The sequence below is a fragment of the Bufo gargarizans genome, chromosome 5, assembly GCF_014858855.1.
Source record: "Bufo gargarizans isolate SCDJY-AF-19 chromosome 5, ASM1485885v1, whole genome shotgun sequence".
NCBI lineage: Eukaryota > Metazoa > Chordata > Amphibia > Anura > Bufonidae > Bufo > Bufo gargarizans.
This window is the reverse complement of record NC_058084.1, coordinates 476359092-476384774: the sequence shown is the minus strand read 5'-3', so window position 1 is coordinate 476384774 and position 25683 is coordinate 476359092. Positions and strand designations below refer to the sequence as shown.

At 45.9% G+C, this 25683-nt stretch overlaps 1 protein-coding gene across 1 annotated transcript in view; it reads right to left on the bottom strand.

The window, feature by feature from the left end:
• Positions 1–24994, bottom strand: part of DYNC1I1 (dynein cytoplasmic 1 intermediate chain 1) — a 328122-nt gene extending 303128 nt beyond the window's left edge. The window contains exons 1-4 of the mRNA XM_044294826.1: positions 24887–24994; positions 21905–22019; positions 21231–21321; positions 3025–3048 (exon numbers count right to left, since the gene is read on the bottom strand). Of these exons, the coding sequence (XP_044150761.1) occupies positions 3025–3048; positions 21231–21321; positions 21905–22019; positions 24887–24994 (338 nt within the window). The remainder of the gene's footprint in view (positions 1–3024; positions 3049–21230; positions 21322–21904; positions 22020–24886) is intronic.
• Positions 24995–25683: the final 689 nt, after the last annotated feature.

The following is a 25683-nucleotide window of genomic DNA, read 5'->3' as shown; positions in this document are numbered from 1 at the left end:
AGAGATGGTATGGAGACAGGCAGTGATACCATGCAACATTCACAAATAAAGCACTTCATGCAAGGAGATATCAAGTTGGCAGTATTATAGTAGTTATATTCTTGTATATAGAAGGCAGTATTATAGTAGTTATATTCTTGTACATCGGAGGCAGTATTATAGTAGTAATATTCTTGTACATAGGAGGCAGTATTATAGCAGTTATATTCTTGTACATAGGAGCAGTATTATAGTAGTTATATTCTTGTACATAGGAGCAGTATTATAGTAGTTATATTCTTGTACATAGGAGGCAGTATTATAGCAGTTATATTCTTGTACATAGGAGGCAGTATTATAGCAGTTATAGTCTTGTACATAGGAGCAGTATTATAGGAGTTATATTCTTGCACATAGGAGCAGTATTATAGTAGTTATATTCTTGTACATAGGAGCAGTATTATAGTAGTTATATTCTTGTACATAGGAGCAGTATTATAGTAGTTATATTCTTGTACATAGGAGCAGTATTATAGGAGTTATATTCTTGCACATAGGAGCAGTATTATAGTAGTTATATTCTTGTACATAGGAGCAGTATTATAGTAGTTATATTCTTGTACATAGGAGCAGTATTGTAGTAGTTATATTATTGTACATAGGAGCAGTATTATAGTAGTTATATTCTTGTACATAGGAGCAGTATTATAGTAGTTATATTCCTGTACATAGGAGGCAGTATTATAGTAGTTATATTCTTATACATAGGAGCAGTATTATAGTAGTTATATTCCTGTACATAGGAGCAGTATTATAGTAGTTATATTCTTGTACATACAGTAGGAGCAGTATTATAGTAGTTATATTCTTGTACATAGGAGGCAGTATTATAGTAGTTATATTCTTGTAAATAGGAGCAGTATTATAGTAGTTATATTCTTGTACATAGGAGCAGTATTATAGTAGTTATGTTCTTGTACATAGGAGCAGTATTATAGTAGTTATATTCTTGTACATAGGAGCAGTATTATAGTAGTTATATTCTTGTACATAGGAGCAGTATTGTAGTAGTTATATTATTGTACATAGGAGCAGTATTATAGTAGTTATATTCTTGTACATAGGAGCAGTATTATAGTAGTTATATTCCTGTACATAGGAGGCAGTATTATAGTAGTTATATTCTTGTACATAGGAGCAGTATTATAGGAGTTATATTCTTGCACATAGGAGCAGTATTATAGTAGTTATATTCTTGTACATAGGAGCAGTATTATAGTAGTTATATTCTTGTACATAGGAGCAGTATTGTAGTAGTTATATTATTGTACATAGGAGCAGTATTATAGTAGTTATATTCTTGTACATAGGAGCAGTATTATAGTAGTTATATTCCTGTACATAGGAGGCAGTATTATAGTAGTTATATTCTTATACATAGGAGCAGTATTATAGTAGTTATATTCCTGTACATAGGAGCAGTATTATAGTAGTTATATTCTTGTACATACAGTAGGAGCAGTATTATAGTAGTTATATTCTTGTACATAGGAGGCAGTATTATAGTAGTTATATTCTTGTAAATAGGAGCAGTATTATAGTAGTTATATTCTTGTACATAGGAGCAGTATTATAGTAGTTATGTTCTTGTACATAGGAGCAGTATTATAGTAGTTATATTCCTGTACATAGGAGGCAGTATTATAGTAGTTATATTCAGTTACCGATGGATTTGAGCGTATCAGAGTTTGTACACACAGTAATGACATGAATGGCTAGGACTGGGCAGATACTGTATCAGGAAATTATTATGTTATTGACTTTCTGCAGTAAAAATCTAATGAAGAAATGAATTTTATGTGCAAGATATCTATTTTTACGATGATCTTCCTATAGGAACTACAGACAAAACATAAAAAAGAATACAACATGGCTCGGCAGTATTGTAAGTATGTATTGATACTGTCATGCACAAAAAGCAGAACATAGCAAAGAAAGTGCTGCAGGGGAAAATGCTAAATTACAAATCATATCATATTCTGATCCCATCTGTGAATTCTGACCATCTGGGGGTCCAAAGATCACACATGATGTGCTTAGCTAAGCCCCTTCGCACCCAGCACAGCAACTGTGCTGACATAGGAAATGCTGTGTTAAGCACAAGCCAGAAGTGGATCTGCCAGGACCAGGAACTAAGCGGCTCTCGAATATATTTGACGTATATTAGTATATGATCTAACTTGCATTGTTTTACCATTTTATACCAGAAGCCTCCTTAAGGCCACTCTAAACTGTAGCTTCAATATAAAAATAATGCAATATTTCTTGCATACTTGTCGTAATATCAAAAATGCTGTGCTTATTAATTTCTTTACATTTCTATAGCTGTCAGAGATTTGTTTGTCTGATACTGAGCTCCAAATCCCCTTTATAAACATAGATAAAACATTAAAAATGTATCGATCTGTCTGACACCACTAGGGGGAGCTTTACTGAATACTATCCATTTAATTCAGTAATACTCCTTTGCTCCTCCTAGTGGTGACTGCAGCTAAAATGTTATATTTTTTATGTATGTCTATGCTTTGGAGCTCTGTATCAGAAAAACAAAGCTCTGACCTCCATAGAGATATATTAAGAAATTAATCTCCACAGAATTTAGAGCTTAAAAGGAGATGGTGTTACAGGGAGGAAATTTTACTTTAAAGACTAATTTCACGTTGCTTGGATGTTTTCTCCAGTCACATCCAAAGCTACTAAAATTCTGCTGGTTGCCCTTGGAAACAGACAACGGTGTGTCTCCACTCCGCTGTCAGACATGTGACGTAACGACTGAGTTGTAACTGTTCCCACAATGCACTGTTCTCTGAGCTTTGTATGTGAGTGGAGGAGAAATGAAGGTAACTCAAGATCAGTAAATCTGTGCGGCTACAAAGCTCCTCAACATCTTATGCAGATTTTTAGGTTCTACATCGGGGGTTCCTATGCAGAGTTACACAAAACTTTGCCATTCAATAATTGCACAACACACAGACGCTTTCTTACCCCATGAGGCTGCTCGGAATATTCCTGGGAATAGGAAATAAAATGTATTTTATAAAGCGCCAACATATTCCGCAGTGCTGTACATAGATTGTCATCTCTTGTGCTGGTGCCTGTCACCATTAATAGGTTTCTGAGAGAAAACCGGAGTACCGGACGGAAACCCACCAGACACGGGAAGAACATACAAACTCCATGCAGGGGTCTGAACCCAGGACCCCAGTGCTAACCACAATATTACACATCTGTTATGGGAGCGCCCCCACCCTTGTACCCAAGTGTTACTATTGAACAGGTTCTCTGTTTTCTGCATAAATTCCCAAGAAATGCCTACATCTAAATGCCTGAGTCTATGGATGTCGTGGCTTGTTTACACCGCTCCCCATAGGCTCCGAGGGGGTGGGCTTCTCCATCCAGGCTCAGCTAAGCCCAGAAGCGATTTGCTATTTGCAAAATTTATGCAAAAGTGGACAACCTCTTGAATAGTCTACAAGTATTATTTACACGTTGTATTTGAGCACTGTATGGTGGTATTTACATTGTATGGTACAGTACGGTATTATATGTTTGCGGTATACAGTGGTGGTATGGTAGCATTTTTATTTAGGCATGTGTGAAAATGTTATCTGGTCGACCTATTGCACTTTTTACCTGGCCATCGTACGGTGTGGAGATTTAAATTAGACATTACATGGTATGGTTAATTGTATACTGTATGGCCATACACCACATGGGCGGCACAACAGGTAGTACTGCACAGAGCCCTGCCCACGAGCATCCATCTACCTAGTGGTATCTAATGACTGTCTGTAATAATACAACAGGCCACCTTGTAAGGGCTCGTGCACACAGCTGTAGCCGTTTTTGTGGGAGGCAAATTGCGGATCCGCAAAACACGGATACCGGAACGTCCTGCCATCTATAGAACAGTCCTATCCTTGTCTGTAAAATGGACATGTTCTATTTTTTGCGGGTGCCGTGGAACAAACACGGATGTGGACAACACATAGAAGTGAACGGATCAGCATTCGACCCGCAAAAAATACGGATTGGATGCTGACAAAAAACACGGCCGTGTGCATGAGGCACCCAAAGGTAGTGCCGATGCATATTTCAATTAAAGGGCATTTCTAGACTGGCTCAAGCCACACCCCCTACATAACCATGACCCCCCCCTCTCTCCTCCCCCGCTGTAACATCTATCCCAGACTTCTTTCCCTTGACTTCTTTATGGATAGTAAGTACCTACCTCTCTTGGTTTAAAGAGGACCTGTCCCCTCTCCTGACATGGCTGTTTTAGTGACGACTTGCATTTTCCATGTAATAACAATTGTGGAGAATCTATTCTTGCAACACTATTGTGGTAAAGTGTATAAAAAAAAGTCTTGGAAGGGGTGTATATCTCACCCAGGTTCCTCAACTGGGTGAGGTAAGTATAATCCAGAAAAGGTAAAGTGGCTTCAGCAAGGTGTAGCTTGCTGAGACAGTTTTGTTAAAAGTTCAAGGGCTGGATTTTATTTGGACTGGGAAGGTAGGTTTGGTAGTGGGACCTCCCCAGTCCACGGCCGATTTTCCACTAGCCCGAGGGATCCCCAGGTGTAGCCAGCTGGGATCGTTAGGGGGAAATAAAAGCACATCCCAGGCTATCAGTCAGGAAGAGTTATGCCTGGAAAAGTCTAAAACCCTGGCTGCCTTGCTGGCTAAAGACGCCGGATTCTCTGTGTGTGACCTCTGCTCAATAGGTGAGCTAGAAACAAATCTGTATTAGTTAGAGCCCAGACGGGCAGGAGTTTATTTTGTTTGGCTTTTGTTTTGTGGTGCTGGAACTTCACCGTACCTAGTGAATTATAACTGGGTTTGCCTGTAAATTGCCGGAGTGTCATAAAATAAAGCATCAATTTGGACTTTAATTCTGTTGTCTGCAAACAAATCTGTCACCGCCGCCCTGCTTGAGAGAGCAAACCCTTACAATTGGTGGAGGATGCGGGCAACAGCAAGTTGCTGGGGGCAACGGCGTGGCAGTTGATGCTTTAATATCCTGGGTGAAAGCTGCTGCAGCTTTGCAAAGTTCATCGACTGCAATGGAGGAAATCCTGAAGCAGCTGGTACCGGCCCAGGCCCAGCAGCAGGAAACCAATCGGTTACTGGTGGGGCAGATTGCTGTATTGAGAGAGACTGTTGTAGCTCCAGCCTAATGAGTGTCAGTAAGCCCCCCAGAGACTTTTAATGTAAGAAGGGCTGTGCAACAGGCCTTGCAAAAGCTGACGCCCGATGACGACATTGAGGCCTACCTGACCGTGTTTGAGAGGGTGGCGGAGAGATTGAGACTGCCAGTAGCAGAATGGGCAGAGGTCCTGGCACCCTTTCTGTCCGGTGAACCACAAAAGGCTTACTATGGCCTCAGGGAGCAGGATGTCCGGGACTATGCCAAGTTAAAAATGGATGTCCTGGCTTGCTTGAGCCCGGAGGGTCCACACGTGCAGCTACACCATGGATAAGCCTGCCCGATCTCAGATATATGACCTCATCCATCTCGTACGGAAGTGGCTGGAACCCAAGTCTTCTACACCAGCCCAGATCGTGGAGAAAGTAGTGGTGGATTACTACTTCAAAGCCCTCCCTGCAGAGCTACAGCGATGGGTCGGACATGGAGACCCCAAAACTGCTGACCAGCTCAAAACTGGTGGAAAGATTCCTGGCAACTGAAGACTACCTCCACGATGTCACAGCCGCACTAACACCTCACCGGGGTAACGGACCCGAGTCATCTGTGGGTAAGAGAGTTCTGGCTGTTGGGGGTGTATGGAAGGGTGCCAAAGGGAGCAAGGCTCTAGAGGTTGGGCGTGGGCATAAGACTGAGTCCCACGGGCAGTCTGGTCCCAGAGAGGTCTTCACAACGAGGAGACCTTGGATGCTCCAGTGCTGGAGGTGCCGTGAGTGGGGACACATTGCTGCCCATTGCCGTCTTACCTCAGAGCCCATGGAGTGTGGAGCTAGTCGGAGACAGTCGCTGTATGCGGTGCCAGCTTGTGCGGCCTCACTAGGACTAGAGACTGAGCCGCAGATATGTACTCTGGTGGTAAACAACTGCTCCGTCAGGGCTCTTTTGGACTCCGGTAGTCTGGTTACCTTGGTGCATGCCAGCTTCGTGGCTGGGAATTATGTGCCGGACAAAAGCATAAATGTGCTGTGCGTCCACGGGGATGCTAAGTCTTAACCAGTGGCTCGGGTTAAGCTAGTTACTCCGGCTGGGACTGTAACCTATGAAGTCAGGGTAGTCAAAAGACTTATACATGATGTGATATTGGGCTAGGACTTCCCATTGTTTTGGAAATTGTGGGAGAAGAAAGACTCTTCTGCAGCCAGTGAAGAAACTCTGTCAGAATCTGTGCCTTCTCCTTAAAATGGTTCAAGTGAAATGCACGTTGATGATGACACTTTTCCATTGCAGGTGTTAGCAAGGGAAGAGGAAGATTCCTCATCTGGGCAAAATGTGTTGGACTTAGAAATATCTCGAGGTAACTTTGGTACGGGGCAATTGAGAGACCCCAATCTTGTGAGTGCTCGAGGAAATGTTACAGTGATAGATGGTGTACCACAGGAACCAGAAGCTGACTAGAAATTTCCGCATTTTGCAATTAATTGAAAGCTACTGTATCGAATTACTAAATGCAATGACGAAATTGTGGAGTAGCTTCTGGTACCACAAACCTTTCGCCGTATAGTACTAGATCTTGCACATAACCGGGATTAGCCTCAGGGGGAGGGCAGTGGCGGCCATCTTAACTGAATAGTGAAATTGCAGTTTTATGCAGACTGATTGCTAAGGGCTGAATCTTATTAAATATGGGATAAGTCAGTCTAACAGTAACTGATTCTGGAATATCATGTTATTAGTAACTACATACAGTACAGACCAAAAGTTTGGATACACCTTCTCATTCAAAGAGTTTTCTTTATTTTCATGACTATGAAAATTGTAGATTCACACTGAAGGCATCAAAACTATGAATTAACACATGTGGAATTATATATATAACAAAAAAGTGTGAAACAACTGAAAATATGTCATATTCTAGGTTCTTCAAAGTAGCCACCTTTTGCTTTGATTACTGCTTTGCACACTCTTGGCATTCTCTTGATGAGCTTCAAGAGGTAGTCACCTGAAATGGTTTTCACTTCACAGGTGTGCCCTGTCAGGTTTAATAAGTGGGATTTCTTGCCTTATAAATGGGGTTGGGACCATCAGTTGCGTTGTGGAGAAGTCAGAGAGAGACACAGCTGATAGTCCTACTGAATAGACTGTTAGAATTTGTATTATGGCAAGAAAAAAGCAGCTAAGTAAAGAAAAACGAGTGGCCATCATTACTTTAAGAAATGAAGGTCAGTCAGTCCGAAAAATTGGGAAAACTTTGAAAGTGTCCCCAAGTGCAGTCACAAAAACCATCAAGCGCTACAAAGAAACTGGCTCACATGTGGACCTCCCCAGGAAAGGAAGACCAAGAGTCACCTCTGCTGCGGAGGAGAAGTTCCTCCGAGTCACCAGCCTCAGAAATCGCAGTTTAACAGCAGCTCAGATTGGAGACCAGGTCAATGCCACACAGAGTTCTAGCAGCAGTGTCACGTACCGGCAGGACAGGTAGTGGATCCTCTGGACCAGAGAGGCGATGGCGCGGGTTGTACTAAAGGACCGGTTCTAAGCAGTTACTGGTCTTCACCAGAGCCCGCCGCAAGGCGGGATGGATTTGCTGCGGCGGTAACTACCAGGTCGTGTCCCCTAGTAACAACTCGACCTCTCTGGCAGCTGATAAGGCGTGGTACACAGGGAGAAGGCAAGAGCGTAGTCGGACGTAGCAGAGGTCAGGGCAGGCGGCAAAGGTTCAAAGGCGAGTAGACAGTAGCAACGGGTTCGGCAACAGGCAAGGCAAACAAACACAGTGGAACGCTTTCTCTGAGGCACAAGGCACAAAGATCCGGCAGGAAGCTGTGGGAGGAGAAGGTATAAATGGGCAGTGCACAGGTGCAGCCTAATTAAGTCAGCACTGCCTCTCACAAACCTTAACCCTTAATATCCCTTTTGGACCAGGCACCAATCACTGGTGCACTGGCCCTTTGAATCTAAGAGTCCCGGCGCACGCGCGCCCTAGAGAGCGAGGACGCACACGCCGAGACACTGGAGTGCTGCCTGGGGGCATACGCTGTGAGCGCTCCGCGGCCAGCAGGGGACCCGGAGCGCTCAGCGTAACAGTACCCCCCCCCCCTTTGGTCTCCCTCTCTTTTTGGTACCGAAGAACTTGCGGATGAGACTGCGGTCCAGGATGTTCTCCTCCGGCTCCCATGACCTCTCCTCAGGGCCGCAGCCCTCCCAGTCGACCCAAAAAAATCTTTTTCCCCGGGAGATCTTGGTCGCCAAGATCTCCTTGACAGAGAATATATCGGAGGTACCGGCGACAGGGGTGGGAGAAACAAGCTTGGGAGAAAAACGGTTAAAGACAGCAGGTTTAAGAAGGGAGACATGGAAGGAGTTATGGATTCGGAGGGAGGGAGGAAGATGGAGCTGATAAGAAACTTGATTGATACGACTCTTGATTTTATAGGGTCCCAAGAAACGAGGGCCCAACTTGTAACTTGGGACCCTAAATCGGATGTACCTAGAGGAGAGCCACACCTTGTCACCCGGGAGAAATTCCGGAGGAGATCTGCGTCTCTTGTCAGCTTGAACCTTCATACGGGCGGAAGCCTTGAGGAGAGCAGCGTGGGTTTCTCGCCAGATGGAGGAAAAATCCTGTACAAGACTGTCCACGGCAGGTACAGAAGAAGGAGTGGGAGACTGCGGCAGAGGTGGAAGAGGATGACGGCCAAAAACTACAAAGAAAGGAGACTTGTTAGAGGCAGAGGATTGTTTGTAGTTGTAGGAGAACTCCGCCCAGGGAAGTAGATCAGCCCAGTCGTCATGGCGTGAGGATACAAAGTGACGCAGATAGTCACCCAAAATTTGGTTCACCCGTTCTACTTGGCCGTTAGACTGAGGATGGTACGAAGAAGAAAAGTCCAATTTGATCCCGAGCTGAGCACATAGAGCCCTCCAGAATTTGGAGACGAATTGTACCCCACGATCCGAGACAATATGTTTGGGAAGGCCATGGAGACGGAAGATGTGTTGGAAAAATTGTTTGGCCAACATGGGTGCAGAGGGTAGACCGGGCAGGGGTACAAAGTGAGCCATCTTGGAAAAGCGATCCACCACGACCCAAATAACGGACTTGCCATGGGAGGAGGGAAGATCTGTAATAAAGTCCATGGCGATGTGAGACCAGGGAACTTCAGGAATGGGTAGAGGCAAGAGGAGACCCGCTGGTTTCTGGCGAGGCGATTTATCCCGGGCGCAAATCATACAGGCCTGGACGAAGTCCGAGACATCTTTCTCTAGAGAAGACCACCAGTACCTTTGGGAGATTAGTTGGAGAGACTTTTGCACCCCTTGATGACCGGCAAAAGGGGAGGCGTGGCCCCACTTGAGAATTCGCAGCCGCTGACGTGGAGGTACGTAGGATTTGCCAGGAGGAAGAAGGCGCAGGTCCACGGGAGCGACTGTTATAAGGCGTTCTGGAGGGATAATATATCGAGGTGTTAACTCGTCGCCCACCACATCAGAGGAGCGAGACAGAGCATCTGCCCTAATGTTCTTACAAGCCGGACGGAAATGGATCTCAAAATTAAAGCGGGCGAAGAACAGCGACCAACGAGCCTGACGGGGATTTAATCTCTGAGCAGACTGGAGATAAGCCAGGTTCTTGTGGTCCGTGAAGATGTACACAGGATGTGTGGCGCCCTCGAGTAAATGTCTCCATTCCTCCAGTGCCAATTTAATAGCCAGCAGTTCCCTGTCCCCAATGGAGTAATTTCTCTCTGCGGAAGAGAATGTTTTGGAAAAGAAGCCACAAGTAGAAGTCTTGCCCCGGGAAGACTTCTGGGTGAGGACAGCTCCGGCTCCCACCGAGGAGGCATCCACTTCAAGAGAGAAAGGCTTGGTGGAATCTGGTCTAGAGAGAACGGGTGCAGAGGCAAAGGCGCATTTCAGGGACTGGAAGGCTTCCTCGGCTTGGGAAGGCCAGGATTTGGGGTTAGCTCCTTTTCTTGTGAGGGCCACGATAGGAGCTACCAGAGTGGAATAGTGAGGGATGAATTGCCTGTAGTAATTCGCAAAGCCCAGAAATCTTTGTATGGCTCGGAGACCAGAGGGGCGTGGCCAATCCAGAACCGCCGAGAGCTTGGCTGGGTCCATTTGAAGTCCTTGGGCTGAGATAATGTATCCCAGGAAAGGCAGGGAGGTCCGTTCAAAAAGACATTTTTCAAGTTTAGCGTACAGGCGATTTCTCCTAAGACGAGTAAGAACTTGTTGCACATGGACCCTGTGTTGATCCAAATTGGAGGAAAAGATCAGGATATCATCCAGGTATACGACCACGCAGGTGTAAAGTAAGTCCCTGAAAATATCATTAACGAATTCCTGAAAGACAGCAGGTGCGTTGCAGAGGCCGAAGGGCATCACCAAATACTCAAAATGGCCGTCCCTTGTGTTAAAGGCGGTCTTCCATTCGTCTCCCTCACGGATACGGATCAGGTTATAGGCCCCTCGAAGGTCCAATTTAGTGAAGATCTTAGCCCCTCGGAGACGATCAAATAGCTCAGAGATTAGAGGCAGAGGGTAACGGTTCTTGATGGTAATTTTATTAAGACCTCTGTAGTCAATGCAGGGGCGGAGGGAGCCGTCTTTTTTTGTCACGAAGAAAAAACCGGCCCCAGCAGGAGAAGAAGATTTTCTTATGAATCCTCTCTGTAGGTTCTCACCTATATAGTCGGACATGGCAAGAGTCTCAGGAGGTGAGAGAGGATAAATTCTGCCCCGAGGTGGAGTAGAACCGGGTATCAGGTCGATCGGGCAATCATAGGATCGGTGAGGAGGAAGGACCTCAGCTTGTTTCTTGCAGAAGACATCCGCGAAGGAATGGTATGGCTTGGGCAGCCCAGAAGGCGGAGAAACTTGCGGGTTCTGTTTGACCAGAGCAGGCTTGAGACAGCGGTCCGAACAGGAGGAACCCCAACGCAGGATCTCACCGGTGGACCAATTCAGGATAGGACTATGACGTTGAAGCCACGGCAGACCCAGGAGGAGTTCGGAGGAACAGAAGGGAAGGACAAAGAACTCTATAGTCTCGGTATGAAATATTCCGATGTCCATCTGCAGAGGCTGGGTACGGAACTGCACGGTGGCAGAGAGTCTCTCACCGTTAACAGTAGAGATGAAAAACGGCTTGGGTAGACGGACTACTGGAATACGGTACTTGTCAACCAAGGAGGCGTGAATGAAGTTGCCAGCTGAACCGGAATCCAAGAAGGCGGCTGCGGAGAAAGAGGACTTGGAAGAGATGATCAACTGCACGGGTATGATGAGACGTGGAGAGGAAGAATCCACACCTAGCAACGCCTCTCCCACGTTTACTAGGTGCGAGCGTTTCCCGAACGCGGTGGACGGAGAGGACAATCTCTAAGGAAGTGCTCGGTACTGGCACAGTACAGACACAGGTTCTCGTTTCTGCGGCGGCTTCGTTCTTGCGGAGTCAGGCGTGACCGATCCACCTGCATGGCTTCCACGGCGGAAAGCCCAGTAGCGGGTTGAGGTGGACGCAGAAAAACGGGAGCCAGACGAGGAAAGCGTCTAGGACGAGCTTTTTCCTTTTCAAGGAGGAGTTCCTCTTGTCTTTCGGCGAAACGTTTGTCTATCCTAGTGGCCAGCAAGATGAGGTCACTAAGAGTGGAAGGAAGCTCACGTGCAGCCAGAACGTCCTTTACTTCACTATTAAGTCCCTTCTTGAAGGTGGCGCAAAGGGCTTCATTGTTCCAGTTCAGCTCAGAGGCCAGGGTGCGGAACTGAATGGCATAGTCACCCACAGAAGAACCTCCTTGGGTCAAATTTAGTAAGGCAGTCTCTGCGGAGGTAACCCGGGCAGGCTCCTCAAAAACATTCCGGAACTCTAGGCAGAAGCTCTGGACGGAAGCGGTGGCAGGATCTGCGCGGTCCCATAGTGGTGTAGCTCAGGCCAGGGCCTTCCCGGACAGCAAACTGAGAATAAAGGCTACCTTGGCTCGCTCAGAAGGAAACTGGTCGGACAGAAGCTCGAGGTGGAGAGAGCACTGCGACAAGAACCCACGGCACTGCTTAGGATCTCCGTCATATTTGTCTGGTAGGGACAAACGGATTCTGGAACTGGTGGCAACTGCAGGCGGAGGTGACGCAGCAGGAGCAGACGGAGGAGCTGGCTGTTGCTGAGAAGGCAGGAGCTGCTGCAACATAGCGGTCAGCTGGGCCAGCTGTTGACCCTGCTGGGCCACAATAGTGGTGAGGTCCGCTAGGCTTGGCAGGGGAACATCAGCGGGATCCATGGCCGGATCTTACTGTCACGTACCGGCAGGACAGGTAGTGGATCCTCTGGACCAGAGAGGCGATGGCGCGGGTTGTACTAAAGGACCGGTTCTAAGCAGTTACTGGTCTTCACCAGAGCCCGCCGCAAGGCGGGATGGATTTGCTGCGGCGGTAACTACCAGGTCGTGTCCCCTAGTAACAACTCGACCTCTCTGGCAGCTGATAAGGCGTGGTACACAGGGAGAAGGCAAGAGCGTAGTCGGACGTAGCAGAGGTCAGGGCAGGCGGCAAAGGTTCAAAGGCGAGTAGACGGTAGCAACGGGTTCGGCAACAGGCAAGGCAAACAAACACAGTGGAACGCTTTCTCTGAGGCACAAGGCACAAAGATCCGGCAGGAAGCTGTGGGAGGAGAAGGTATAAATGGGCAGTGCACAGGTGCAGCCTAATTAAGTCAGCACTGCCTCTCACAAACCTTAACCCTTAATATCCCTTTTGGACCAGGCACCAATCACTGGTGCACTGGCCCTTTGAATCTAAGAGTCCCGGCGCACGCGCGCCCTAGAGAGCGAGGACGCACACGCCGAGACACTGGAGTGCTGCCTTGGGGCATACGCTGTGAGCGCTCCGCGGCCAGCAGGGGACCCGGAGCGCTCAGCGTAACAAGCAGACACATCTCTAGAACAACTGTTAAGAGGAGATTGTGTGAATCAGGCCTTCATGGTAGAATATCTGCTAGGAAACCACTGCTAAGGACAGGCAACAAGCAGAAGAGACTTGTTTGAGCTAAAGAACACAAGGAATGGACATTAGACCAGTGGAAATCTGTGCTTTGGTCTGATGAGTCCAAATTTGAGATCTTTGGTTCCAACCACCGTGTCTTTGTGCGACGCAGAAAAGGTGAACGGATGGACTCTACATGCCTGGTTCACACCGTGAATCATGGAGGAGGAGGTGTGATGGTGTGGGGGTGCTTTGCTGGTGACACTGTTGGGGATTTATTCAAAATTGAAGGCATACTGAACCAGCATGGCTACCACAGCATCTTGCAGCGGCATGCTATTCCATCCGGTTTGCGTTTAGTTGGAACATCATTTATTTTTCAACAGGACAATGACCCCAAACACACCTCCAGGCTGTGTAAGGGCTTTTTGACCACATAGGAGAGTGATGGGGTGCTGCGCCAGATGACCTGGCCTCCACAGTCACCGGACCTGAACCCAAACGAGATGGTTTGGGGTGAGCTGGACCGCAGAGTGAAGGCAAAAGGGCCAACAAGTGCTAAGCATCTCTGGGAACTCCTTCAAGACTGTTGGAAGACCATTTCAGGTGACTACCTCTTGAAGCTCATCAAGAGAATGCCAAGAGTGTGCAAAGCAGTAATCAAAGCAAAAGGTGGCTACTTTGAAGAACCTAGAATATGACATATTTTCAGTTGTTTCACACTTTTTTGTTATGTATATATAATTCCACATGTGTTAATTCATAGTTTTGATGCCTTCAGTGTGAATCTACAATTTTCATAGTCATGAAAATAAAGAAAACTCTTTGAATGAGAAGGTGTGTCCAAACTTTTGGTCTGTACTGTATATGAAAATTGAATTTAGGGTCTAAATGTGACAGTTATTCTTTAAGGTTGACCATATGCCGGGGAAATTGCACGGAATTGCAGATGCTTTGTCCAGGATACACTGTATGGTTGCTGAAAGTGCCCAGACCTCAGGTCTGGAGAAGAGGGGAATGGGATATGTGGTAAAGTGTGTGGAAAAGTAAAATCCAGAAAAGCTAAAGTGGTTTCAGCAAGGTGTAGCTTGCTGAGACAGTTTTGTTAAAAGTTCAAGGGCTGGATTTTATTTGGACTGGGAAGGTAGGTTTGGTAGTGGGACTTCCACAGTCCACCCCTATTCCAGGGCCGGTTTTCCCCTAGCCTTATGGATCCCCATGTGTAGCCAGCTAGGATCGTTAGGGGGAAATAATAGCACATCCCAGGCTGTCAGTCAGGAGAATTATACCTGGAAAAGTCTAGAATTCTGGCTGCCTTGCTGGCTAAAGATGCCAGATTCTCTGTGTGTGACCTGCGCTCAATAGGTGAGCTAGAAACTAGTCTGTATTAGTTAGAGCCCAGACGGGCAGGAGTTTATTTTGTTTGGCTTTTGTTTTGTGATGCTGGAACTTCACTGTACCTAGTGAATTATAACTGGGTTTGCCTGTAAATTGCCGGAGTGTCATAAAATAAAGCATCAATTTGGACTTTAATCCTGTTGTCTGCAAACAAATCTGTCACCGCCGTCCTGCTTGAGAGAGCAAACCCTTACACTATGTTGTGCTGTTCCTCTATTATTCCTGCTAGAAGTTTATGAACAAAAGTCCAACTGGACATTGCCAGCTGGGGGTGCCCCCCTGCACAGGGTGCGCAAGACTGTGCAGGGACACACCCTTATTGGTTTCACCTATTGGGAGATTTAGTCATAAAAATCTAGAAGGAATAGAATTCCAGAGGAACAGCGCAAAATAGAGTAAAGTTGATGCTACAGAAATTTCTAATAAAATTATTCACTAAAACAGACATGTCAGAAGAGCAGATGGGTTCTCTTTAAGGCCCCTTTCACACGAGTATGACGGATTAAGTCCAGGTGCGTTCAGGGTGCATTCAGTTGTTCAGTTTTTTCCGCGCGGGTGCAATGCGTTTTGATGTGTCTTTCACACACGTGATAAAAAACTGAAGGTTTAGAAACAACATCTCTTAGCAACCATCAGTGAAAAACGCATCGCCCCCGCACTTGCTTCCGGGTGCAATGCGTTTTTGCTGTGTACATGAGCGTTTTTTTACGCATCAGTTCTGCATTGCGTGAAAAAACGCTCATGTACACAGACCCATTGAAATGAATGGGTCAGGAATCAGTGCGGGTGCTTATGCGTTCATGTCACGCGTTGCACCCGCGTGGAAAACTTGCTCGTGTGAAAGGAGGCCTAACCCACTTGTAGTCCAACAGGAATACTAACGGGGAAATCGAAGACGGATATTTGGCCAAATATCTTACTTATCTTAAATATCATACTTATGACCATGCAGCGGAAGATGCAGAAGATTTAGGGGGGAAAAAAATGAAATAAAAAATCATAGTATTGTGTTTTATGTTAATCTTTTTATTCTGGGTCAGGGACTTATATAAGCCACATTCTTATCCGCTTGATACAATTTTAGCTATAATATGTGTTTATGAGGTCAGGAGATCAGAGATAAGAGCTATACATGAGCCATCAGCTGACGGGACTCAGAGTAAGCAGTAAGTGACAGTCTGCAAACAGACTGAAATTTAACCCCTGTGTCACAAAACAGCCGCATATTTTTAATAAAGCAATAATTGTAAAAATGATTTTTAGTCCCCAAATGAGTAAGTGCAATCATAAAAAGGTGTCCATAGCCTTTAAACAATAGGTTCTTTTCTGATGACATTTGTTTTAAGTGAATAGATCTGAGCTGCATTACCAGGCACAGCAGCCACTAAAAATACAGTGGTTACAGTGAGGGGGATGTGGTCCCTTCGACCACCTGATCGGTGGGGTGCCAGGAGTCAGACCCCAACCAATCTGATACTGAAGGCTTATTCTAAGTGTAGGAAAATCCCTTTACGTTAATGCCCACCATTCCATTTTTTAGGTTCGAAATTGCGTAATATATCTGTATAAGGGGACCCTGTGTTCATAATTGATATAATTCTGGCTGTGTGCAGCCACCACTAGGGGGAGCTAGCTACAGATGGATTAAAGTGGTATTCCCATCACATACAATGGGGGCATATCGCTAGGATATGCCCCCATTGTCTGACAGGTGCGGGCCCCACCGCTGGGACCCGCACCTACAAGGAGAACGGAGCGGGGAGAGCTGTGGCTGGAGGACCCCGGGGTCCGTCCACCACCAAGCGCTGCTCCCCACTGCTCCCATACAAGTGAATAGTAGTGTTTTCACAAAATTACAGTACACATATAATTGATTGTTTCCCAAAGGTCCAAAAGCTCAGATCTTACTCACATTGCCTAGAAAGTGATTGAGGTGCGAATCTTCGTAAGGCGATTATATTAGCGCACATGCGAATATCTACACTTGTCCCAGAACAGAGGCAAAGGGCTTTGCATTCATACATTAGTGATTAAATTGAGTTGCGAATCTTCGTAAGGCGATTTCATTAGCGCACATGCGAATTTTGCATAGCATAATATGTATTATGCGATGCGAAAATTCGAATTATCGCATATTCGAAATAATAACGAATTGGAATATTCGCAAATATTTTACGAATATTCTTTCGAATATTCGCAAAATTACGCGAATTCGAATATGGGACATGCCGCTCAACACTAGTGAATAGGAGTGCACAGTGCACGCGCAGCCCCTGCTCCCATTCATTTCTATGGGGCAGACGGAAATAGCGGAGCCAGCGTTCGGCTATTTTCGGCAGCCCCATTGAAATGAATGGAGGGCGACTGCGGATGCGCAGTGCGCCCTCCATTCGTTTCCCCGCTCCGTTCTTGTTGTCTGCACCTATCAGACAATGGGGGCATATTCTAGCTATATGCCCCATTGTATGTGATGGTAAATCCCATTAACTCAGCTAGTACTGAACTTCAATAGGCCCCTTTTAAATCTGTATCCTGTACACCAGTACACTATGTACCAGTACACCAGTGGGCCCCTTCCAACCATGGGCCCCCTATCAGTCATGTGCCCTTCAGGGCTGTCTGCCCTGAGGCTCTCTATCCTTCCAAATATATTTATCGAGGGTCATCTAATAATCCAGAAAATGAGGATCGGATGCATTAGGCCTTACACTGCGCCATTCCCATCTCTCCCATTCCTTCTACAGTAGAACAGGCCAATAATATAGGAGGGCGGACGCTGCTTTAGCTGTGACTGGAGCATTGTGCTGCTGTAATCTGCCTCCATTGTGCAATAAATTGGCCTCATCAGGGGCGCCATTGTCTCTGTGTGGTAATGACGGGGCGCTCCTGCCTTGTTGATATCAGGATTTTATGAGCGCCGTCATTTCATAAACCTCCATAATAACAGTCATAATGCCGCTCTGTTACATCTGCTGCTCGGCTCCCTGGGAGATTTCTTATCCAGGCGAGAACGGATAGAATCGGGGGACATCCCCCACGATATCTCCTCCAGACCTGTCCAACCTCGGTTATTGACACTTCATTTGCTTGCTGTCAGTGAATGAGAACACTCTTCTTGTCTACATTCAGAGGCAGTAAATATGTCCATAGCTCGTCCTGCTGAGAAGTGGATACAATTGTATCCAGTCCGGACAATGCTCTAAATCTAGACTGATACATTGTACCAAACTGGCAGAGAGATTGCTGCTGCTGATCTGCTTAGCTCACAGAGAGTAGAGTCAACACTGGATACAATTGTAACAAACCCTCAGCTGAGAGCAGGTCTGTAAATAAGGCTACATTCACACAAGAAAAATAACAGGCGTTGAAAATGGACTGTCAGTTTTTCTGGCCATTATGCATCGGTGCGTGCATCCATTTTCTGGCTGTTTATCCATTTTTAACTGCCCTTTTGTGTCAGTTTTTAATGGTCGTTAAAAACGGTCATTAAAGAAGGATGAATTTCATAGGCTTTTTATTTATTTTTAAATCCCAACCCCTGCAGTGCCCTCACTCTGTAGTGCCCCCTGGACATATAATGGCCACCTTGGTGCCCCCAGTATATATAATGGCCCCACTGTGCCCCCAGTATATATAATGGCCCCACAGTGCCCCTAGTATATATCGATGTCCCCATAGTGCCCCCCAATATATATAATGGCCCCATATTGCTCCCAGTATATATATGTCCCCATAGTGTCCCCATATCCACCCCAGTATATATAATAGCCCCATAGTGGCCCCAATATATATAATAGCCCCATAGTGGCCCCAATATATATAATAGCCCCATAGTGCCCCCATGATAGATAATGGTCCCACAGTGCCCCCAGTATATATAATGGCCCACAGTGCCCCCAGTATATATCGATGTCCCCATAGTGCCCCCCAGTATATATAATGGCCCCATAGTGCTCCCAGTATATATATGTCCCAATAGTGTCCCCATATCCGCCCCAGTATATATAATAGCCCCATAGTGGCCCCAGTATATATACACCCCAGTATATATAATAGCCCCATAGTGGCCCCAGTATATATAATAGCCCCATAGTGGCCCCAGTATATATAATGGTCCCATAGTGCCCTCATGATATATAATGGTCCCACAGTGCCCCCAGTATATATATTTCGATGTCCCCATAGTTCCCCCAGTATATATGATGTCCCCATAGTGCCCCCAGTATATATCGATGTCCCCATAGTGCCCCCCAATATATATAATGGCCCTATATTGCCCCCAGTATATATAATGGCCCCATAGTGCTCCCAGTATATATATGTCCCCATATCCGCCCCAGTATATATAATAGCCCCATAGTGGCCCCAATATATATAATAGCCCCATAGTGGCCCCAGTATATATAATGGTCCCATAGTGTCCCCATGATATATAATGGTCCCACAGTGCCCCCAGTATATATAATGGCCCACAGTGCCCCCAGTCTATATCGATGTCCCAATAGTGCCCCCTGTATATATCTATGTCCCCATAGTGCCCCCAATATATATAATGGCCCCATAATGCCCCCAGTATATATATGTCCTCATAGTGTCCCCATATCCACCCCAGTATATATCATAGCCTTATAGTTCCCCCATGATATATAATGGTCCCATAGTTCCCCCAGTATATATAATGGTCCCATAGTGCCCCCAGTATATATAAAGACCCCATAGTCTGCCAGTATATATATGTCTCCACAGTGCCCCCAGTATAAATAATGTCCCCATAGTCCCCAGTATATATATGTCTCCATAGTGCCCCAGTATAAATAATGGCCCCATAGTCCCCAGTATAAATAATGGCCCCATAATCCCCAGTATATATAATGGCCCCACAGTGCCCCCAGTATATATATCGATGTCCCCATAGTGCCCCCAGTATATATCGATGCCCCAATAGTGCCCCCTGTATATATCTATGTCCCCATAGTGCCCCCCCCCAATATATATAATGGCCCTATATTGCCCCCAGTATATATAATGGCCCCATATTGCCCCCAGTATATATAATGGCCCCATATTGCCCCCAGTATATATAACGGCCCCATAGTGCTCCCAGTATATATATGTCCCCATATCCGCCCCAGTATATATAATAGCCCCATAGTGGCCCCAATATATATAATAGCCCCATAGTGGGCCCCAGTATATATAATGGTCCCATAGTTCCCCCAGTATATATAATGGTCCTATAGTGCCCCCAGTATATATAATGACCCCATAGTCCCCAGTATATATATGTCTCCATAGTGCCCCAGTATAAATAATGGCCCCATAGTGCCCCAGTATATATTATGGCCCCATATTGCCCCCAGTATATATAATGGCCCCATATTGCCCCCAGTATAAATAATGGCCCCATAGTCCCCAGTATATATATATGTCTCCATAGTCCCCCAGTATATAAAATGGCCGCACAGTGCCCCTAGTGTGCATAACGGCCCCATAGTGCCCCCTGTATCTATAAATAACCACCATAGTGCTCTCAGTATATATAATGGCCCCATAGTGTCCATAATAGTTTCACCCAATAATGCCCAAAAATTCCCCCCACCCCAGTTGACATCTGAGTGCCGTCCTCATTTTTTTTTGCAGATCCATAGAAATGAATGAGTACATATGCGATCCACAAAAAATGTGGATCGGGCGCGGACCTAAACTACAGTCATGTGGATGAGGCCTACATCCTTGTCGTGTAAACGTGTTTCATCTCGAGAGCTAAAAAAATGGTTCAGACTGAAAACTTCTCACAGCTGAGGGTTTGTTAAAATTGTATTTACCTGCACTGATACACTGTAACAAACGGTGAGATTACTGCCTCAGATGTATTTAGGGATGTACAGGGTTCCAGCTTCTCGGCATAAACAAGAATGTCCCCGTTCACTGACAGCACGCAGAGATCTTAATGAGAAATGGAAACAAGGTACATAAGGAAATCTCACCCTTTTAACCCTTCATGGGCATCTTGGAGAGGCTGGACCGGCTTTATCGATGTGCCACACAAAAAGTAGCGGAAAACCCAAAACAAAGTTGTGGATTTCACCCCCTGCATTGCAATCGGCAGCATATTCCGCATTCTGTTTGTTCTCGGTATGGCTAGGTATGGCTTTCCTACTCACCACACATGCATGCTCGGCCAAGCTGACCATGCATGTGTACGGGGTGTCAGGTGAGATAGCTGTCAGCTGAACAAGGGCCGATGGGCATCTCACGTGTATGGCTGGTCTGCAATGTACTAATGAAATTTGTTGCCCTACCCCAGTATTGAAATGCTTGGCAGCGCCCACACCTCCAATGGTTTACCCAGGGGGTCACAGCTTGGGTAAAGCTAGCCCTGTGTAGACAGAAGTGCCTCGGTCTACGAAAAACAAAAAGTAACATTCAGCCTCAAGGTTCGGCCCCCGTCCATTAACTCCCTCCCCCCTTCCTTGGCTTTAGTCCTACAGCACAGTCCCGGATGGACCCGGATAAATCCTGACATAAGGGTGAGCCGGTGCTGTCCGTATGAAAAGCAGGAAGACATTAGTATGGCGGTGAGTGAAGGGCGACGTGTGCGGTATGACTGTAATGCATCGTGTGGGGTGTTACAGCGACATGCAAGGCGACAGTACAGACCGCTTACCGTCCCATGATGGCGCCATCCACCGAGTCCTGGCTGCCGGCCTCGCTGGGCGTGCTCAGTGATTTGGAGGAAGGTGACATTGGAGTTGGGACTGTAAAATAACGGGCATTCCAGGTTATTACACCGACATTTACTATACAGATGTAGCAGAGCTGAATGTGTCATGTAATCTTCCCTTGTGGATTGTAGGGTTTTCCTGCATTCCTACGGTAGGAGATTGTGACAACACCATGATTGGGGTTAATGACAAACTCAGCACTGCTACATCTGCAGCATATACATGTTTTTGTTTGTTCTGTAGGGAGTAGGGACAGGGCCCTCTCCTCCCTGCTACTCCACACCAAATACTCTCGTGATTTACCCCCAAGATTACAGATTACCCCCAATCCTCTGGAAATGCCATCCATCATTACCCAAGGCTCTGGATCTACTGTATTGTCTATTACAATCTGCTACTCGGGCTCCTGATAGATTGCAAGCTCCTGTGCACAGGGTTTTCTATCCACTGTGTGCCCCTCGAAGTCAAGGTTTTGTCGCACTAAGTATTGATGCCATTGAGTTGTGAAGAGCGCCCCAACAATCCCAGCCCTTAGAAGTGGCCCCTTCTTTCTAAACATTAGTGGGGGAGTCCCGGCATCCTATGCCCCCCCCCCATGCCGCTCTAACAGGAATACCTAAGGGTGGCTCCGGGGAGATCCCGATGCTCTGTAGTAAAGCCTCCGTCTCGCGTCTTTTGCGGTCCAGGTCCGTGTCTTCATGAATGGGTTCTGTTTTTTGTTGCTGTTCGGCCTATAGAAAACAATGTACGGTTCAGGGGCATACACAGATATCATAGGGCCCCATAGCAAGACCTAGTATGGGGCCCCCAGTGAGATTTCTGATAAATTTACACTTTTTTTATTTTTTTATTCTTTTAATAAATGCATTTTTGCCCATTTTCCCAACTTTTATCATTGCAAAAAGTAAAACGCTTTGGGGGGGGAATTTATCAGGAAGGGAATTTTTTAAATCAGTTGCGTTGCCGCAATTTGCACCAAACGTTACCAATGGCACATATTTAAAGGCTATGGACACCTTTGGGGCAATTTTTAATGATTGAATTTTACTCATTTTGGGCTGAAAATAATTTTTTCAATTAATCTTTATTAAAAATGTTCAGCAGTTTTTGTGATACATGTGGTTAAAAATCAGTCTATTTGCAGAATGTCCCTCCTGAGCTCCGTCAGCTGATGGCTCATATGAATTATTATCTCTGATCTCCTGACCTCTGAAAAACGCTCATTTAGGCTAGGTTCACACCTGAGCGTTTTACAGCGCGTTCCTCCCCTTCAATGGGAGTTCCTACGCGCTGTAAACCGCTCGACAGGCAAAAACCAATGTTTCCCTACGGGCATGGTTCTCACCTGAGCGTTTTACAGCGCGTACGAATGCGCTGTAAAACGCCCTACGCCCCAAGAAGTACAGGAGCTTTTTTGGGGCGTATTGTCGCGCGTTCCCGCCCATAGACTTCAGTGGGAACGCGCCTAAATGGGCGTTTGCTTGTTTCCGCAAATTAAAAACGCACGATACAAACGCCCGATAAAAACGCCTGTAAAAAGCACTTATCGAATTCGCTCAGGTGTGAACCCAGCCTTCAAGCCATATTCTTATCAGTTTGATAACAGTTTAACTATAATTAGTGTTTGAGGTCAGAAGCTCAGAGATAAGGCTTCACATGAGCCGTCAGATGACGGAACTCAGGAAGGTCAGTCTGCAAATACAGTAGACTGATTTTTAACCACATGTATCACAAAACCTGCTGAACATTTTTAAATAATATCCCAAAATGAGTAAAATGCTGTAAAAAAAAATGTTCAAGATGGGACAACCCCTTTAAATCGCGCTTGGTAAATCTGGAGTGCACCTAATTAACATAGATGACCACACCCACTTTTCTAAAGCGCTGAGAGCATTGTGAAATCACAAAAGTTGCAAGATTATTTTAGCTGCAAAATGGCATGCCTCAAAATTTGCAACTTTTTTTGTTTTTCACCAGAATTCTACCACAAAGGAAATAATAAATTCCTAACCCCCAATTTCTCAATGTACTTACACTCAACAACTGGCACAACCCTTCTAACACAGCCATAGATCCACTGCTGCCCTTCAAACAGCATGTGATAAAACTGGCTGCCTGCAGACACCACTAGAGGGAGCTAAGCACACAGGAATTTATATGATTACCATTGAACTCAATAGAAGCTGTAAAAATCTATGCACTGAGCTCCCCCTAGTGGCAACTGCAGGGAAATGCCCCACCTTTAAATATATTGGTCAAACCCCGGACTAGGGTGATAATCTTGGAAAGGGGGAGGGGCTTCACACAAAGATTTTTTGTATGATGTAATAACTATAGACTAGTTACTTGTGACCCCTAGGACCCTCTCGTCAGACATTAGTCCACAGTTTGCTTCAGACCCATCAAATATGGCTGAATTATAGGGTCAGTTTGAGGACAAATGGACCCCCCTCAATTCTACTGACGAGGTTTGAAATGACTGTAGAGCATGTGTAGGATTTCTTTAGGCCAATGTATACCTTTAGGGTCCATTCACACGTCCGCATGAATGGGTCCGCATCCGTTCCGCAATTTTGCAGAATGGGTGCATATCGATTCATTTCAATGGGGCCGCAAAAGATGTGGACAGCACACCGTGTACTGTCCGCATCCGTAGTTCCCTTTCGCGGCCCCGCAAAAAATATAGAGCATGTCCTATTCATGTCCGCAGCCACGGACAACAATAGGCATTTCTATCATAGGGCCGACCATGTGTGATCCGCAAAATGGGGAACGCACATAGGGGCGCACCTAGCCTTTCTGCTGCCTGAGGCGAAAACTGAAACAGCGCCCCCCCCCCCCCCCCTCCCTAATGCCAATTTCTTAACCTAACCCCTTCCCTTCAGTCCATGGCCCTTTGGCTACCCCCCCCCCCCCCTTGCTCCTACCTGGTGCCGCCTGAGGCGATCGCCTCACCTGGCCTCATTGGTGGTGCACCCCCTGAACGCACATGGCCGGTGTCCGTGTTTTGTGAATCCGCAATTTGAGGACCGTAAAACACTTGCGGACGTGTGAGAGGGCCCTCAGTCAGGCCTCAGAAGTGGAGGAGCCATGGAAGAAGGTATGGCTGAAGGATCAGACTACACTGGGTTTGTTTGTTGTCTGTTACCATGGATACACATAGGTTTGCATTAGAGCTGCATAAAAATAATTCATTTTTAATCAGAACTAGTGCAAAATGTCTTCATTTTTATGCATTGGCCTAATAAAGGTAGACACAGACTTTCAATTCTCATTCATTGGACAAGTCCTGCCCCGATCCAACCAGGAGCATCTATGAGGTGTGCTAGACCCTATATTTGATGGTCTGAAACAAACTCTGGACTAATGTTCGACTCCATCTAAAAATGTAAAAATTCAGGTGTGACCGCAGCCACCCAAATGTTATTTTTCCTGATTTTCCATACAGAGGTCTAGGAAGCTGAGATATGAGATGCTGTTTGGAGCTGCCCAATAGTTACCAGGGGTTTTCATCACAAAGGTCTGTATAACATGTGTTTGGGCCTACAAAGCCTCGTGATAAAGGGACAACGACAGAGGCGATTGCATCATCACAAACCTCTTTCTTCTTCCTCTCCTCCTCTTTGCGTTTCTTCTCCTCTCGGATTTGGGCTAGGCGCTGCTTCTTCCTTTCTAGTTCCGCCTTCAGGTCACTTTTATCAGACATTATGGATTCCTGGGGAGATGAGAGCGGACAGAAATCTTCATATTTGCAGTAAATCACATTTGCACATGTGGAACATTGAAGTCAAGCTCCACCTTTGATGATTGATGATGTCATAGACCCTCATCATAGTTTTTTCATGCTTTTTTTCAGTTTTTATTTTGGGAAATGGACAAATAAAATCAGTTTTTGCTACATTGACCGATCCATGATTTGTGTTAAAGGGAACTTATGGACCTCAGAAAATGATTTTGGAGCGGAGACAAAAGTCCTGCATGCAGGACTTTTGTCTCCGCTCCAAAATCATTTTCTGAGCGTAAACCTAACGGACTCCATTATAGTCTATGGGGTCCGTAGGCTCCGCTCGTCTCAGTTATGTGCCCAATCCGTCCTTTCCGTTCTCCTGCTCCTATAACGGAGCAGGAGAACGGAAAGGCTGAACGCTGGTGTGAACGAGGCCTAATCTCACATACAGGACTCATCTCAGGTTAATTTGCATATGTATAAAATCGTTTTTTTTACACAATAAAAGCACACAGAGCTATGGGGACTGGGTATTGCGGATGTGCTAGCGGCCATCTAGCAACCCATGTCCTCAGTTCTATACACAAAATCCCGGTGACAGGTTCCCTTTAAATGTCTTTTTTAGCGCTTTTATTAGTGTTACATACTTGCTATGGCGCCCCCTGATG